Source organism: Trichoderma citrinoviride (genome assembly GCF_003025115.1).
Source record: "Trichoderma citrinoviride strain TUCIM 6016 unplaced genomic scaffold BBK36scaffold_13, whole genome shotgun sequence".
Lineage (NCBI taxonomy): Eukaryota > Fungi > Ascomycota > Sordariomycetes > Hypocreales > Hypocreaceae > Trichoderma > Trichoderma citrinoviride.
In genome coordinates this window covers 628766-644563 of record NW_020194721.1, presented here as the reverse complement: position 1 = coordinate 644563, position 15798 = coordinate 628766, and the positions used below count along the sequence as shown (strand labels likewise).

General features: G+C 54.3%; 9 protein-coding genes across 9 annotated transcripts; 4 read left to right on the top strand and 5 right to left on the bottom strand.

Annotated features, from left to right (window-relative positions):
• Positions 1-717: 717 nt before the first annotated feature.
• BBK36DRAFT_145540 (hypothetical protein) lies at positions 718-1270 on the top strand (the record flags this gene model as incomplete). The annotated part of the gene is made up of 1 exon (XM_024897528.1): positions 718-1270. One exon carries the CDS (start codon positions 718-720, stop codon positions 1267-1269), a length of 552 nt encoding a protein of 183 aa, XP_024746787.1.
• Positions 1271-1401: 131 nt separating this feature from the next.
• Positions 1402-3136, bottom strand: BBK36DRAFT_145538 (Metallo-dependent phosphatase). The gene is made up of 2 exons (XM_024897527.1): positions 3013-3136; positions 1402-2951 (listed from the first exon to the last, which is right to left on the bottom strand). The coding sequence occupies exons 1-2, from the start codon at positions 3128-3130 to the stop codon at positions 1408-1410; spliced, it is 1662 nt and encodes a 553-aa protein (XP_024746786.1). The 5' UTR covers positions 3131-3136; the 3' UTR covers positions 1402-1407.
• Positions 3137-4089: 953 nt separating this feature from the next.
• On the bottom strand, positions 4090-4743 carry BBK36DRAFT_22729 (hypothetical protein; the record flags this gene model as incomplete). Its single annotated transcript, XM_024897948.1, has 1 exon — positions 4090-4743. One exon carries the CDS (start codon positions 4741-4743, stop codon positions 4090-4092), a length of 654 nt encoding a protein of 217 aa, XP_024746785.1.
• Positions 4744-5546: 803 nt separating this feature from the next.
• Positions 5547-5957, top strand: BBK36DRAFT_1162174 (hypothetical protein; the record flags this gene model as incomplete). Its single annotated transcript, XM_024894421.1, has 3 exons — positions 5547-5631; positions 5703-5815; positions 5871-5957. The coding sequence occupies 3 exons, from the start codon at positions 5547-5549 to the stop codon at positions 5955-5957; spliced, it is 285 nt and encodes a 94-aa protein (XP_024746784.1).
• A 153-nt stretch (positions 5958-6110) lies between these two features.
• On the bottom strand, positions 6111-7775 carry BBK36DRAFT_59297 (cytochrome P450; the record flags this gene model as incomplete). Its single annotated transcript, XM_024898323.1, has 5 exons — positions 6111-6298; positions 6367-6514; positions 6571-6909; positions 6983-7481; positions 7537-7775. 5 exons carry the CDS (start codon positions 7773-7775, stop codon positions 6111-6113), a joined length of 1413 nt encoding a protein of 470 aa, XP_024746783.1.
• Positions 7776-8716: 941 nt separating this feature from the next.
• On the bottom strand, positions 8717-10558 carry BBK36DRAFT_1143940 (GMC oxidoreductase; the record flags this gene model as incomplete). The annotated part of the gene is made up of 2 exons (XM_024893636.1): positions 8717-10152; positions 10207-10558. 2 exons carry the CDS (start codon positions 10556-10558, stop codon positions 8717-8719), a joined length of 1788 nt encoding a protein of 595 aa, XP_024746782.1.
• Positions 10559-11593: 1035 nt separating this feature from the next.
• Positions 11594-12805, top strand: BBK36DRAFT_145532 (DNA glycosylase; the record flags this gene model as incomplete). The annotated part of the gene is made up of 2 exons (XM_024897526.1): positions 11594-11615; positions 11973-12805. The coding sequence occupies 2 exons, from the start codon at positions 11594-11596 to the stop codon at positions 12803-12805; spliced, it is 855 nt and encodes a 284-aa protein (XP_024746781.1).
• A 186-nt stretch (positions 12806-12991) lies between these two features.
• Positions 12992-13750, bottom strand: BBK36DRAFT_1126840 (hypothetical protein; the record flags this gene model as incomplete). The annotated part of the gene is made up of 1 exon (XM_024891424.1): positions 12992-13750. One exon carries the CDS (start codon positions 13748-13750, stop codon positions 12992-12994), a length of 759 nt encoding a protein of 252 aa, XP_024746780.1.
• A 1265-nt stretch (positions 13751-15015) lies between these two features.
• On the top strand, positions 15016-15222 carry BBK36DRAFT_1181992 (hypothetical protein; the record flags this gene model as incomplete). The annotated part of the gene is made up of 1 exon (XM_024896284.1): positions 15016-15222. A coding segment is annotated over one exon (207 nt), but the record flags the coding sequence as incomplete, so codon positions are not given.
• Between the last annotated feature and the right edge of the window lie 576 nt (positions 15223-15798).

Here is a 15798-nt window from a genome sequence, read left to right as displayed (position 1 = left end):
TGAGATGATTCCTTCTCTCGTCATTCGCGGGAGCGAGCTGCTATGTATATGCCGGCCGTGATGGCCATCAATGCAGGCGAATAACGTCCGCGGAACAGTGGAAGAGGGCATTTTTTGCAGCGTGAAGCTCGTCGGGTTTGGGCGGTCGGGGGGAACATTGCGGGGGTTTGTGTGTGTTCCGCGAGGAGGACGTCGCGACGGGGTATAAACCTGGATAATGAGAGGTGATTGCGTGCGCATTCTGGAATACCGTGTTGGCGGTGATGTGTGATTTAGAGCTGTGGAGGGTTGAATAAGAGGGCTAATGGGCAGGGGTCTCTTGCTTGAGGCTCACGATGTAAGTTGATGTGATTCATATTCTCAACTTGTGTAGTGGTGACGAGGTTTGCTGACCTCTTGAGGGTACACAGGAGGGATGCCAGTCCGGATCTCCGATACACGTATACAGTTGGGTTGGGGATATTGGGTGAATCAGGCTGTGTATATGACGAAACGGCAGGACATGTATCTTGCCATGATACAGGTACGATGTTGCCCCATGATTTGCAACAGTGATGGCGATACATGCCCATCACCTAACCACAATGTTGTATATCTTTCCTATGTAGACACTCAATCTCACCCAGCCATGTCCTCATCTCTCTCAGAAGCCATAACAAGACGAAAAGAAAAAAGAAAAAGAAAAAATCCAAAAGACAGGAAAGAAGCAGCACAAAAATGCTCCCAGACCACCTCTGGCCAGTCCTCTTCTGCCTCGCCCTCCTCCTCACCATCGTCATCTTCGCAACCCTCCTCTACACCGTCACGAGCATCCTCCTCGAGCGGCACAACGACGAAGCCCAGCGCGCGGCGAGAGAGTCTTCGCCTGACGAGGGATACCGCACCTTTGAGCGGTCTTTTGGCCCGGGAGAAGACGATGATGAGATTAGGCCTGCGGCGGCGAGGAGGAGCAACACCGGAGGGTCGCTGGTCATTCCGAATAGGTTCTTGAATCGCGAGGGCTTGAGGGGCGATGGCGGGCGGCGGTTGCGGCGGCATGGGCAGACGTTTGCCGAGAGGAGGGAGACGTTTGACGAGAGGAGGGTGTCGAGGCCGCCGTCGGCGGCGCAGAGGGCTTTGATGGGTGTGCGGGGGACGGCTATGGATGTGCGTGAGGGGGAGCGTGCGGATAGTCTCGTTCGCCCGCCGGCCAGGGAAAGAGATGGGAAGAATCCGGCGAGGTATGCGTATGCTGGGGCGGAAGAGCCCATGTTTGACATGTCGGTTTGAAGATGGTGGAAGTTATACATGACGAGGTCAAGGGGTGTCTATTGCGGAGCGAAAAGGACATGCCATTGATCAGTTGCTCAAAGGCTGTGAGGCTCTATATTCAAAGGCTTATTCGATCTATTCATACCTAAGAGGCAGTCAAGCTGAAAACACCTTTTGCGTCTTGTAGGTGCACTTTCCAAGCTTGACCACCCTCTTCTCAAGCGCATTCTTCAACGGCGTCTTTGCCTGGATGTACTCAACGAGAACCTCGTCCAACGTATCCAGCACGACGAAGTCAGTCCTCTTGGGTAGGATGTTATCCCCTCCCCCGGCAACGAAATCCACAGTGGCAATCACATACTCCTTCTCAGGGTCAATGCTCTGCCCCGAGATCCTGGCATCTGCAAGCATGTAGCCAGGCGGATTCGAGGGATTGTACGAAATGCGCAGGCTATGCGAGATCTGAACCCACGAAGACAGCTTCTGGTTCGTAAACTGGTTCACGCGCGAGACGCACCCTTCCAGGATCTTGAGCAAATCTTCGCCCGAGTAGTTGAGCACTGTCACGGCGTTGCCAAAGGGGAACGAAGTGATGACCTGTCCGCGCGTGATGTCGCCCGCATCAATGGTCGCCCGCACGCCGCCCGCATTGATGAGCGCAAAGACGGGCCTCTGGTCCTCGGGAGCGTCCGCGGTGAGGCTGTACGCATACTCAAAGGCGGCATCGGCCATGACCTCGCCCAGCAGGCAATCGCCACTCTGGCAGGCCGTCTGATCAAGCGTGTGTTCCGCCGTGCCCACGACCTCGTTGGCGTACTCTTCAAAGGGGCCTCTCCACGCCGTAATCTCCGCCTGGAGATGCGGCTCCAGCTCCGTCGTGTTGTCCATGTGGATCGGCGCGCCGCGATACGCAAGAGCCCTGCCGTCGTCGTCAAAGGTAAGCGAAATCTCGCCGAGGTATTCTCCCCAGCGGTAGCTCGTCACGACAAACACCTCGTTGCCGGCCAGGTCTCGCACAATGGTTGGGTACTTGCCCTGCGCGCCGTCCATGTCGCCCAGGAGAGTGTGGCTGTGGCCGCCGATGATGAGGGACAGGCCCTCTGTCCGGGCGGCGAGCTGCTCGTCCACGTCGTAGCCGATGTGTGTCAGGGCCACGATGCGTCGTATGTCCGTCGTGTTGCGAATCTCCCAGATGGCCTTTTGCACTTCCTCCACGGGATCGAGAAACGCCGTCAACGGCCCGACGTGCGAAATCGTCGGCGTCGTCGGCGTAGAAGCCCCGATGATGGCAAGCCCGTACTCCTCAAAGACGTGGTAGTTCTTGATCTTGTCCCTGAGATCGGGATACTCGCTCTTCACATTGCACGACACGATAGGAAACGTCAGGTTCTTCAAAAAGGCGCCCAGCTTCTCGTCTCCGCCATCCCACTCGTGGTTCCCCAGCGTCATGGCGTCGAACTTGAGCTCGTTCATCGTCTCGGCAATCTTCTCCCCGCCGTAGAACGAGTAAAACAGCGTGCCCTGGAACTCGTCGCCGGCGCTGAACCACAGATGGTCCGGGTGGGCGGAGCGCAGCTCGTCGACCTTGGTCTTGATGCGGGCGTAGCCGCCGAAGCAGCCCTTGGAGGCATCGAGACAGTCGGTGCCTGCTTTGACGAACTGGTCGAGATGGGCGTGGACGTCGTTGACGTGGAAGAAGGCTATAACGTGTGTGAGCCAGAGTACCGATATGAGGAAAACTGGTGAGAATGAAAGCCTTACACATGTTGAAGTGCCCTTGGTCGTCTATTGCCCGCTTGAGCAGGCGGCTGCTGTACAAGACATCGTCCGCAGCGACGCAGCCTGCAAGAGCCGCCAGCAGAAATGAAGCTTTCATCATGATCCGGCCCGTCCCCGCGTCTCTCCAGCCGCCAACTTCTTTCGTAAAACAACAGACCTCAACAGCCAACACGGAAGCTTGATGCGGAGAGGCCAAGGACAGCCGGGCACTCGCTTTGATAGATGCGCACAGCTGCAACTCGCCGCCTCTTCTCTTCTTCTTTCTCTTCGCCTATTAATGATTCTTCCGGCTATTACGCCGTAAGCAGATATAAGTCAAGTTGATATCCATCTTCATATCTGCCTCTCCTGAGAGACTTTCTGTCTCGGCCACGCCCGGCTGCCAAGGGACCACGTGGGTTGTGTCACGTCACGGTACGAACACACACTGTGTCAGCTTCACCCCGATAAGAGGCAAGATGGGGATCTCAATCTGTGCGCCTCGTTCTGCCTTGTTTCGCTAGTTCATCTCTGTGCTCCTCTGTAGAAGACCTTGAGATGCAATATATATTTGAGCCAACGATTGTCTGTGCGAGGGGCTTCAAATATTGAGAGCAGAGAATGGCACTGTGTCAGCCAAGATGATCTCGATGGCTTCAAGATGCTTACATTGAGGCCATTCAGACAATTACCTTCTCACAGCTAAGTATTCGGACAAGACCTGTTGTTTTATTGTCATTAGAGGCTGAACTACTCAGCGAGATAAGTACAGCTCTCATTCCAGCTATATGGCGATGTGCCAACCGAGGCAAGTTACAATATTTATTCTTCCATTACCTACCCAAAGCCATTTCATGTCTTCCAGTGTCCGACTATTTCATCATAATGCCACTCCGTCAGCAAATCCATCGCTCTAGTCTTTATCACTTATACCTTCTCTTCTCCTCGTTTCCAGAGTAAGCGGCATCATCCCCATCATTCCTGGCGACAACACATCGCCGTGGGTCTTGGCCAGACGCAAGGAATTCCCGGGAACTTGCAACTGCCATCGAGACGGCGTTGTAACCCGCTTCTTCTACGTCAAGACTCTGCCGCCTTCCTCTCAGGCCCACCGACCACAAGCTTCATCACGCCATTCTTGACTTCCTGACGGACTTCTGCCTTGACCTGTTGGAACAGCTGCCGGGCGATCTTCCGTACGCCACCACTGCTGTCGTATGCATCTTCCCTCACCCACTCCAGCTGCTTTGTTTCCTTTTGATCAAAGTGAAGCTTTATGAGGCGAATCAAGCTCTGAAGCTTCTGTCGACTGGCAGCGTGACCTAGGTTCGGATCATCCGACAGCTTCATCATATCCTCCAGAACCCCCCCGGCCGGCGTTTCTGTCCACTCGACCTGCTGGATATTCAACGATGCTGATTCTTCGGTCCACCGTAGAATCGTTGGCTGGTCCCTCTTTTTGGACCATTCTCCGAGAGCCGCTCTTATTTCTGGAGCCAAAACCATAATCATCTGCTTGGTCACCGTCGCTGCAAGTCGCTGGTGTACTTCATCGTTGCGCCATCCGCCAGAAGGAAGCCTTTCTAGCAAGGGGTGTACCACAGCTTCTGCCTGCTTCCTGGTCATTGTCTTGACCACTGGCGGCGTGGTAGGCTTGAAAACCAAGCCCTCGACGTGGTGAGCCTCTACCAGGAGCATCGTGGGGCTTAATCTCTCGTCTTTCTGATTGGGCATGGTTGCTGAATCCATCAGTTCGGATGCACGAGATGATGTTGGCTGCTAACGTGTAGAATAGCTGGTAGTATCCAACAGGTGGACAAGGCCAGAATGAGATGAAAGAAGCCGTTCAAAGAAACTGAGGGAATGACGATGAGAAAAGGGCAAAGAGAGGAAACAGAAAGAAGAGAAGAACAGAAAGTTGGAGCCTGTGAAAGATGGAAGTCAGCGGAACAAAGGAGGTAGAAAGGCCTGATATAGCGGCGTTGCAATGACGGGCATTCACGAAAAAATACTCGAGGCACTGGCTCATCCTTGACCTTGGCATGGTGTTTGTCTTTTGAGGCGTACTGTTGGACGTGTCAAACGGGCATAGGGATTGATTGGCCAAGAGATCTTCTTTCTTGATTTCATTTCATTCTGTCTTCACTATCCAGACAACGAACCGAGCTTCGCGTGTGTTGGACTGGACAGGTGTCGAGTGCCCATACCAGGGGCGCAGTTGAATCTTTTCCACTACAGGATGAAGGTGAAGCTCGTCTTATCGACATCACGAGACTCGGCAGGGCGATTACCAGATGCACCTTCCCACGATCTGCCCATATGGACTGCCAACTCCAAGGCCCGGAATATCCCAGTCTCCATCCTTCTTCTTCCCCTTCTTCATCTTTTCCCTCCTCCTTTTTCTTCTTCTGCTTCACCATCTCATCCGTACATACCCAGTCCCCTACAAATCAAGCATCCTACACACCAAAGAAATCCACCTACAACAGCAAATCTTCCAAGTCTTCAATCGTCAATCTTCAATCTCGCGATCAACAATGACGACCCGCGAAGTTGCCGCTCTCATCTCCCAATCGCATCCTGTTCCATCTTGCCCGGGCCCAGTCACAAGCGCGACAGAAGGTATATTCGCCTGTGTCAGTCACTTGTCTCTGCGTCTATGGAGAGAAAATGCATGCTCATGATCACTCTAGAGCCGCCGCAGAGCCTACTCGCGAAGCAACGCAATCTCACGCCGACGAGCACCGATCCGACGAACGAGCAGAACGCGGCGCCCGTGGAAGATGCAGACAAGGAGCTCCTTGTGGTGAGGAGAGGATACTTCTCGTCTTTCAGGAGAAACATGGCTGACCCTGTCGTAGGAAAGAGTTAACAACACGGGTGCTCAGACACCATCATCGCTCGCCGCACAGATTGAACGGGAACAACAACAAAAGTCTTCCACCTAAGATCACCATGACTCAGCACGATTAATGGACACCATGAACGAGGCAATGCGATAGCTCAAGATAGTCACCGTCCACATAATTTAAACGCCAGAGTTGATCCCTATCGTTGCTATCCTACAGTCAAATACCATGCTTCCATCTACATAAGAATTCCTAGAATCTGCGCTCGCATTTGAAGAAGACGGTATCAACCATGCGTTTGGCCGATAGAGCATTTTGGTTATAACGAGGCAGTGGCTTGGTCGTCGGGTTGCCGTTCTTGTCTACCACTTTGAAGTCGAACATGGCAAAGAAGATGGCCGTCGAAACAAAGAGTTCAAGTTTCGCAATCCTCATGCCCACTATTATCGTCCGTGGTCAGCTTGTGTTACTTCCTTTGCGAGACTGAGGGAAAGAAAGAATTGCTTACAACATGGGTGCAGTCCGGTTCCCCAGCCGATATATCCATGCTGTTTCTTCTTGTCTTCTGCTCTATCTGGAAGATATCGCGCCGGATCCCATTTCAGGGGATCTCGGTAGACGGCCTCGTCCATGTGTATGTCCGCCACACTGTAGACCTACGCAACGCCGTCAGTACTAATCTCAGTCTCGCCAACTCTACTCATGAACTCACCGCAAAAGCATCTTTCGGAACGACAACGCCAGTATCGCCAATCTCTATGTCCTTCCCCGACGTATTCTGGCGAATCGAGGCTCCCATGAGGTTCAATCGGATGCTATCCCGGACACCCAAATCAATGCAGGGGAACTCGGACTCCCAAGCCTCGAGAGAAAGACCTCGGAGGACATCTACTGGTGTCTGCTCTTCCGATGTCCGGTATTTGGCAACAACGGAGTCGACTTCCTCTCTGACCTTTGCGTACCAGATGGGATCGTAGGCGAGATAGCAGAGGATCCAGGCTGCTTGGACTGCAGTGTTGATCAAGCCCGCGAATAACGCGCCGATGATGAACTGTCAACCCATTACTTATCAGCGTAAGTGCACCACCAAAAATAAGCGTTTGCAGAGGTTCACAAGGACGTACAGCCGAAGTCAACAAGTCGCTCTCCCCCTTGTCCATGAGAATCTGCATCGTATCCTGCGCTTTCCTCCCCGTCCTCCTCCTATCCTTGATAATGTCCGCAAACAACATGTGCAGCTTCGCGCCCGCCCAGAGCTTGTACAACCTCGTCGGCGTCGGCAGCCAGGGGAACATGACCTGCAGGGCGGACGTCTTGTCCAGCTTCTCATAGTACCGGATCGTCTGCTCCTGGAGGGCGGGATCCTCTGCGACTTCGGTGCAGCCGACGGTGCGGTGGGTCATCTTGTAGAGGACGTTCCAGAGGACGACGAAGGGGTCCATGGGGGCGACGGAGGTGTCGATTGCGGAGTAGGCGGCCTCGGCGTCGTTGATGAGGCGGGGGAGGCAGCTGGCGAGGTGCTCCTTTGAGGTGAGGCGCTTGAAGAGGACGATGAAGTAGGCGCCGAGGTTGCGGCCGAGCATGTGGTCGATGTCGGGGCCGGCAGAGAAGAGCTTCCTGAATCTGTGGTCACCACGGTTAGCTTTTTGTTCTGAGCAAATCGAACTGCACAAATTACCCAGCATTCAGATCCAAGCCACGAGTGGTGAAGTAGGAAGCACGAGCGGCCTCTCCAGAGAGAGCAACGATGGGGTACGAGCCATAGTAAAAGTTAAAGTGGCCGTTGGGGCTCTTCTTGGAGCCCTCTCGTAGGAAGTCGGCTCTTTTGAGGAAGAAGTCGAACGAGCCGAAGAGCGGCAGGCCCTTTTCTGTCCAAGACGCGCCCGATGGGAGATTAGGCCGTCTCAACAGACGCATAAGGAGGACGATGACGGCGGCGGCTACCAGTATCAGAGCACTGGCGGGCCATTGCTGCGGCGAAGCAAGTGTAACCATTTTGAAGGACGCCATCCTTGAACGTTGCAGCGAAGGCGAAGCGAAGGATACCTAAGAAGCAGAAGAATGTATGTACATATCCCTTCAGCGTTCCCTCCCTCTCAAGGGAGACGGGAACAAGCCGTGATTTTATATGCCATTTCTCGCAACTCACGAATTATACTTTTTGGCTCCCCCGCAACACAATCCGAGTGCGTATCGCATCGCCCATGTATACGGTGATGACGCGGGTTGTTGTGTGATGATGATCCGGGCTAATGGCTGTTAAAAGACTCTGACATGTCAGACTATAGCTTCTTGCATCTAACTCTGAACGGAGAGACGGGACATTTGTTTGAACACGAACTTGGAGCGGCTCAGCTGTAGTTGTCTTGAATCATTGGGTGGCTATTTGTGTGGCTTGTGAGTCGTCGTGTTCGTTACACGTATTGCTGAGTTGCTGTATGCCGTGTCCCACCCGCTGGTGATGCTAATCTTTGAAAGGAGGAGGGGAGGGATATCGTGCAGATCCGCTTGGCTCGATTGCTCCGGGGAAAAGCAGTGCTGTGGAGGATTCAAGGGGCAATGAGTCAGCCCTTATTCTTCGTATATCAGTGGACATGGAATCCGTGTTCGTGGAGGAAGAGGGGCGAGTACGTGCATCGTGATGCAAGATATGGGCTGGCAGCTCCATCGACGAGACAACGATCTGGTATATTTCGATACACTGTGCGAGCGAGACTTTGGCAGTCAGTATCACAGCTTGAATCTCCTCGTAAACGCCTCATGGCGTAGCATAAAGATACTCGAGCCGAGAACGAAGCCATCACTAACACCATTCCATCCAGCGTCAACGCTCCCCGGAATCAACCACGACAAATCTCTCACGATCTACGACGATCTCCAACGATCATCTCCCCCGCCCTCTCCGCAACCGCGTACAGCGTCGCCGTAAGATGTCCGCTGACCTGCATCGGTAACACAGAGGCATCCACCACCCTCACGTTCCCCGCGCCATACACCCTCATCTGCGCGTCCACCACGCCACCCCATTCGCGCTTCATCATAGCCGCCGTCCCTAGCGAGTGAGAGTTCGAAATCAAGCTGCTCCTCGTGAAGCTCTCCCACTGAGCGTCTGTAGCGTTGTCTGGCGGGAGGATCGTGGAGTTGGGCTGGATTCTTGCCTCGATGATGGCGGATATGGGGGCCGTGGTCCAGAACTTTGTTGCGAGGCGGCCGATGGCGATTTGTACGGCTAGGTCAAAGTCGACGGATAGGAATCTCGGGTTGATTGCTGGCGTGTTGATGGCGTCGGCTGAGCTGAGGTGTACGCTCCCGCGGCTAAAAGGGAGAGTGCCCCAGTATGCTGATATGGCTGAGGTGCCGCTCGCGCTGGAAAGGATTTCTGCGATGGTTACCCCCTTTTTGAAGATGAGGTCGTGTTGGACCTGGAGTCGGTGCTCGATGGCCTCTGCGCTTATGGCTCCATTCGTTTCGTTGGCAATATGCTGTGCCCATATGGGCAGATTCTTCCTGGTTGAAGCAGCCACAGACTCGACACTATCGCCGAAGAGAGATGTGGCATTGACAAAGGTGGCATACGGTGCGTAGCCGGGGAACGAGTCCTTGGTCGAGTATGTCAGTGCCACGTTGGACTGATCGATCAGGTTCTCTCCCACCCCTGGGGAGTTGACAACCGTCTCGATGCCCAAACTGTTCAAGATGCTCGGGCTGCCAACGCCAGAGAGTTCCAGGATCAGCGGCGTACGCAGTGCCCCTGCGGATAAGATGACCTCTTTCCTGGCATTCACCGTCTTGATGCTCCCATCTGGGGCCAGGTATTCCACCCCCGAGGCTTCAGGCGCATTGGCCCCGTCTTTCTTCCACAGAATCTTGGAAACCGTGCCGTTGAGAAGCTTCAGGTTCAGTCTGTCTTTTATAGGCCAATAAAACGCCGTAGCAGAATCCCATCGCACGTTCTTGATCGGATCCAACGTCTGAGGCCAGACGTCGAATCCAGCCGTATCTCCGCTGCTCGCGTCTCGATTCAGATCCTGTCCCACAGCCGCCCAGGATGCTTTTACGTCGCCGTAGAAAGAGCCGTTGAGCAGGTCCGGATTGAAACCGACGTGAAGCCCACCGGAGAAGCCGTGATAGTCTTCCTCGTAATGGGCACCGGCGGTCTCTTGCCACGGCAGAGGGGGGAAGAAGTGCTCGACTTTCTTGAAGGCCTTGAGCATGGTTGTCCAGTTCCAGCCTGGGTTTCCGAGTTGCTCCCAGGCGTCGAATTGAGCCTTGTCGCCTCGGATGTATGTCATGCCTGGCAAGTCGACTCATTTATTAATCGCCTCTTGAAGCAGAAAAGCTCACATACCGTTTATCAGGCTGGTTCCCCCTATACCTTTACCACCATCGTACTCGAGCACCCTTCCCCCAAGGCTTTCCTGTGGTACACTCGAGTAGTTCCAGTACACCGACGTCCCGGTCAATCCCAGCCATCCGAGCGGATTCGTGACATTTGCGTTGTCTCGCTCATCGGCGCCGGGATCGATGACGGCAACGGTAAAGCTGGCATCTTGAGATAGGCGATTGGCCAAGAGCAGACCACATGTCCCGGCGCCAACAATGATGTAGTCGTAGGAACTGGTTGACGTGGCCAGCGCCTGAAGAGGCCAAGCAGCCGTCACCAGCACGAGGGCGCCAAAGCGAGATTTGAAAAGTGCCATGACGGCTCACCGTAGGAACCAGGCACAAGCCATGATTGATGTTCTGAGAGTCCGTCCAACTCTTATATGCCGAAATCCAGGCACATCATTTATATGTGATTGCTCTATTCCTTGTTTTTAAGAGGGAGCATGCCTCCGTTACTGGGACGGACGCTCTTCGACCCGTCCCGGCTAGGGTTTGCCATGGTTTCGGTCCGATGGTGACGCATTCTTCAATAAGTCCCGTCGGCAGTACAGCGGAAGGATCTGGGAGCGAAACGCGCGTGATCAGGAGCTGCGCATCAGTCAGTTCTTGAAGTGAACTATTCCCTGAGCATTATCGCCTCACCGTTCCTTTGACGGATCAAGCTGCAGAAACGGGACTATTGAATATCATGCCAAACGGCGCTTCAGCGCCTGTCGAGAATCCGAGGCCGCGGATTTCGATCCTACAAAAGAGGCATGATCCTTGTTCATGACAAAACTTTCTCCGCACGTCTGGGGGCTGAGGCGAGAAACTCGGGTTTTCTATGCCTGCCTTGACGGCTAAAATCTGTAAGGCATATGCTCCAGCCAGAGCTCCATTGAGTAGGAAGATGTACCTATGTAATCGCATAGGTAGAAAGGGGGCTAAGGAAATATGTTCCGACGCTTCACAACTCTCGTATCTGGGGAAGCGCCTCGACACTACATGTAGAGAGCTAGTAGGGGATCCAGAAGCGGCGGCGATACGTTTATGCCTAGCCTCGACTGTAATGAAACCTACCTTGCGCAAAATCAGTCAAATAAATGACAGGATTCTTGGATTTAGAAGATCTCGAGAGGTCGTTGTTCATGAACAGAACGAGACGCGATGATGTCGAATCGGGATGACCGATCTGGGGAAAAGCTATGTGGACAAAGAACCACAACATATTTGTGACAACTTGTCATCCGCGTGTCTATAGATAGAGATAGTCATGATACGATAACATGAATATATTTTTTGATCAATGTACTTGAGGCTCTATAAGCCATCCAGGACATGCTTAATGTAGCTGGGTAAGGTCTGGCACAATGCATGTGATGATGTGTTACCGTAGATCTTAGTCATCCCAAGTCATTGACCTCATCACTCAAGTCTCACCTCAACCTTCAACCTTCAATAAAGACTGGCCTGTACCAGCGAACCTAGGTATGCTATTGATTCGCAGAAATCGAATTTCTACTTCATTCCGCCATATCATCAGGTCCAACTCCAAGTCGATACCGTCAATCATGAAAGCAGACACCGTGACAACACCTCCTCCAAGACGCAGCCTGCGAATCAAGAGAGAGGCTATCGACATCAACACCAGCACCAAAGCCACGTCCACAACCCCCCCTCTCAAAGCCGAACCCAAACCACACAGACCAATATCCAGCATCCCCCCACAAGCCCTCAAACAAGACAAAGCCGCCCTCCTCCAAGCCCGCAAGCTCAAATCCTTCACCACCCACTCCCACTCCTCCCCGTTCCCAACCTTCCCCCATCCAACCCCCCAAGAGTGCTCCCTCGCCCACCGCATCCTCTCCTCCCTCCACGGCGAGCGAAAGCGCCCCGAGGCCGTCGTAGCGCCCACGTCCGTCGCTGGCTGCGGAAACTCGCCCTCCGTGCTGGACGCCCTCGTCCGCACGATCCTCTCGCAAAACACCAGCGACAGGAACAGCTCGCGCGCGAAACGGGCCATGGACGAGACGTACGGCGGTAGCGACAACTGGGCTTCCATCGTCCAGGGCGGTACGGAGAAGCTTCGGCGGACGATTCACTCGGGAGGCCTGAGCGTCGTCAAGAGCAGAGTCATCATGGACATTTTACACCAGACGATGGCCCGGTACGGCAAGTATTCGCTAGATCACCTGCTCGACGCCTCCGACGACGAGGCCATGCGCGAGCTCCTCTCTTTCCAGGGCGTCGGCCCCAAGACGGCGAGCTGCGTCCTCTTGTTCTGCCTGCGACGGGATAGCTTCGCGGTGGACACGCATGTATACAGAATCTCGTCCCTATTAGGCTGGATCCCTCCTTCTGCTACGAGGGAGCAGGCGCAGGCGCATCTGGAAGCGAGGGTGCCAGACGAGGACAAGTACGGGCTTCACATTCTCATGGTCACGCACGGGAAGACTTGTGCTGAGTGTAAGGCCAGAGGGAAGAATGCTGGGAAATGTGCTTTGCGGAGGGCGTTTCAAAGGAGAAAGGCGATTGGTGCCGAGGTGGTCATGAACGAGCTGAAGGAGGAGGAAGAATCGTAGAATATGTTGTCATTCATGTCATCAGCAATTCGCTCGTCTATATGTACTGTCAAGGTAAGCCGCGTCACTGCAGCACGATATACCTCTCCAACTCAGTATCCAGCCTCCATCCACGCTCCTCCATCCGGGTATCGTATGAAAAGAAAAACTCCAACCGGCCCCCAGCAGTCGAAGACGCGTCCACTCTCACGCCTCCCAATCCATCGGCTCAACCATCCATTCCCACCCATCGCCATCGTCAACGCCGCCCCCGTTCGCCGCCTGCTCATCCCCCTCCAGCCGCAGCTGCTCGATCCTCCCCGCCGCGATCCCGTACGACACCTCCAACCCGCCCAGGATCTGCCCCACGATCCACGTCAGGTCGTACATCTTGAGCGGCGGCGTCTCCCTGCCCTCGGCCGCGTCCTTCCACCGGTTGCGCAGCTCCTTGGCCTTCCACAGCGCGTGGTTGACGTCCCCGCCGCCCAGCGCGCCGTGCAGCGGGTTGTCCTCGTCGTCCAGCGCCTTGAGCACGTTGTGGTGGTAAGTGTGCGCCGCTTGGCTCCGCGGGCCGCCGGTGCCGCGAGGGACGGTGATGCCGAAGACGAGCAGGGCGAAGACGATGGCCTGCTCGATGCGAACGTAGAACTCGTGGAAGTCTACTTTGAAGTTGACTTCGGCGTCGTGCGGGGTGAAGCCGTAGTCTTGTGGGGACAGGGCGCGCTGGTAGGAGGTTTGGAGGTCGATGTATTTCCATCGCAGGCGCTGGCATGCCTGTTCGAATCTGTGGAAGGCCTGGATGGGCGATAGCGATGATGACGTGCCGTTGGACGAGGGCAAGACAGCCGAACTTGAGGCTGGTTGCGGTTGTGTCGGCAAGGCTGAGGCGGGTAATGAGGTTGGCGGTACGGATCGGGATCGCGAATCAAAGCGTTCGTAGGGCCGCCTTCGAGCAGACGCCCACATGGACGTTTCCAGGCCACTCGTTCCCATGGTGGGCGTCGTCGCAGCTGCGGATCGCGTGCGCAAAGGTCAGACAGGCATGCGCACTCTGCGCCCGGCGGTCGAGAGAGGGTGCACGTGACGTCTGATCGTTTGAATACAGAGAAATGATAGAATAGACAACGAGTGAATGCTTCTAACGGACTGCATGCGCCATTGGAGGTGCTTGGGGATTGCAGGTTGGCGCCGAAGGACGCGGAAACTGGAGGAGTATGTTGGGATTTCGGTGTTGTGCAAGACACTCTTAGCTTTGGTGGGGTTTGACGTGACCACTTGCATTTGACTTTAGCAGTGCGTCTTTCCGTGTAATCGGCCAGTGACTGACGGATGCTTCATCATGCCTTGTTCTGGCTCACCTGAACGCTTGGGAACGACCTACATGATGGAAGAAATCTTCTTCATGCTATGCGAGTAGATGGAATCACCTGGGATATCGCTTGAAGAGAGAACTGCCTTGGGATTTGATGGGCATTATGAGTAATACTTGCACATCTGATGAGTAGGAAGTTTACGGCATCGAAGCAGCAGTTGGCCTCTCATCAAACATGTTGCCGAGGACATAACAATGATCTTAATACCATTTCCTTGTAGTCTTCTAATCTCTTGGATCCAATGCTGAAATAAACATTGATTTAGCTATACTGTTCTCAAATTTGTGGTTTCTCATCGTAGTCTAGGGTAAGCAGATATTCCAACCGAAGCTCGATTTGTTCCGATCACTACTTCCTACTCGTACTGTCGTACAGTCATCCTCATACAATGCACGCCAACTGGAGACTCGAACATCATCTCTCCATCCGTCAAACGGGCCATCCCGTCGGTACCACCGAGTACACAAACCCTCAAGCGCCGCACATCACCCCCAAAAGTCCCCTCCAAGTCGCAAAACTTCGCCTCCGGCCAAGCCAGCTGATCGGCGCAGTGGGACCCCGATCCGGTCAGCCGGCCCCGAAGCAACAAGTCACGATGGATTCCGGTGGCTGCAGATGACTTCAGGCCGGCGTTCGCTAAGGCAGACGGTTGACTTGGCTGCATGTGGTGAGTGCGGAGAGCCGGCTGACCGTGTCTTCTATTGGTGTTTTGCGAGGGGATAAATGGGAAGCTCTGCCCATTGTTTGGCGGTCACCTCTATCCTTCTCCAACATCTACGTGTTACCTCGTAGTCACTGTTTGGTCGCCATTGACACAACACTCGCTCCGCGCAACAACGGCACAATCCAACATCACAGTTCAATCTTCAGATCCAGATTTCCAGCCGTGACAGCCGGCAGATCACGGCAATGGCGGAACTCGTCTACCACAACGGACATTACCACCACGTCTCCAGCCGCGATCGGCATCGTCCTCGGCGCAACGACGACTGGAGCCTCATGAAGTTTTGGGATGAGGTGCTCTACGAAATCGGCGATCTCTACTACAAAGTGCGCAGGCGATAATGACTTGTCTCGGGGGTCACCTTTGTGGCGCTGCATCTTATGCCCTCGCATTTTATGCCCTCTTGCTGTGGCTTCGAGATACGAGCAGAGGGCTAGTATTACCGTATTGCTACTGAGCAGTGTTACAGTCATTTCACTGAACACGAGCACCCATCCACATCACGTCTTCACTTGTTAAGCGAAAAGAGGAAAAAGCAAAGAACAAGGCGGAATAAGGCCGGGAGAAACAGCCAGGCCCCGGATAGTCGGCTCCTAGACGACCTGACTGTGCCGGCTCTCCGAGAAGGAAAAGGGAGAAAGTGGTTCATGAATCGCAAATCACTCGAAATAAGCCGGTTGATGGGCGCTCTCAATCCGAGTCCAAAAAGGGCCGCCACGGCACCGAGGACCCGAGGCAGGGAACGGAGAGGGTTGGGGATCGCCGGCTTACTGCATTCGTCGCATAATAGGAACAGGTAGGTCGATGGCAAAACGAATGGCGAGGGGGGATATTTCCCGACGAGGGATGACTTGCCCTGCTGCTCTCAGAATGTCAAACGAGGAGTGGACCGGTTGTTGTTCCTGGCTAGTGCTTTT

What these genes read in the sequence shown, in the direction of transcription:
- BBK36DRAFT_145538 (XM_024897527.1), bottom strand. Translation starts at nt 3,130, where the DNA reads ATGATGAAAGCTTCATTTCTGCTGGCGGCTCTTGCAGGCTGCGTCGCT. An exon ending in CCAAGGGCACTTCAACATGT is followed by an intron (nt 2,952 to 3,012) that starts GTAAGGCTTTCA and finishes CACACGTTATAG; the next exon opens with CCTTCTTCCACGTCAACGAC.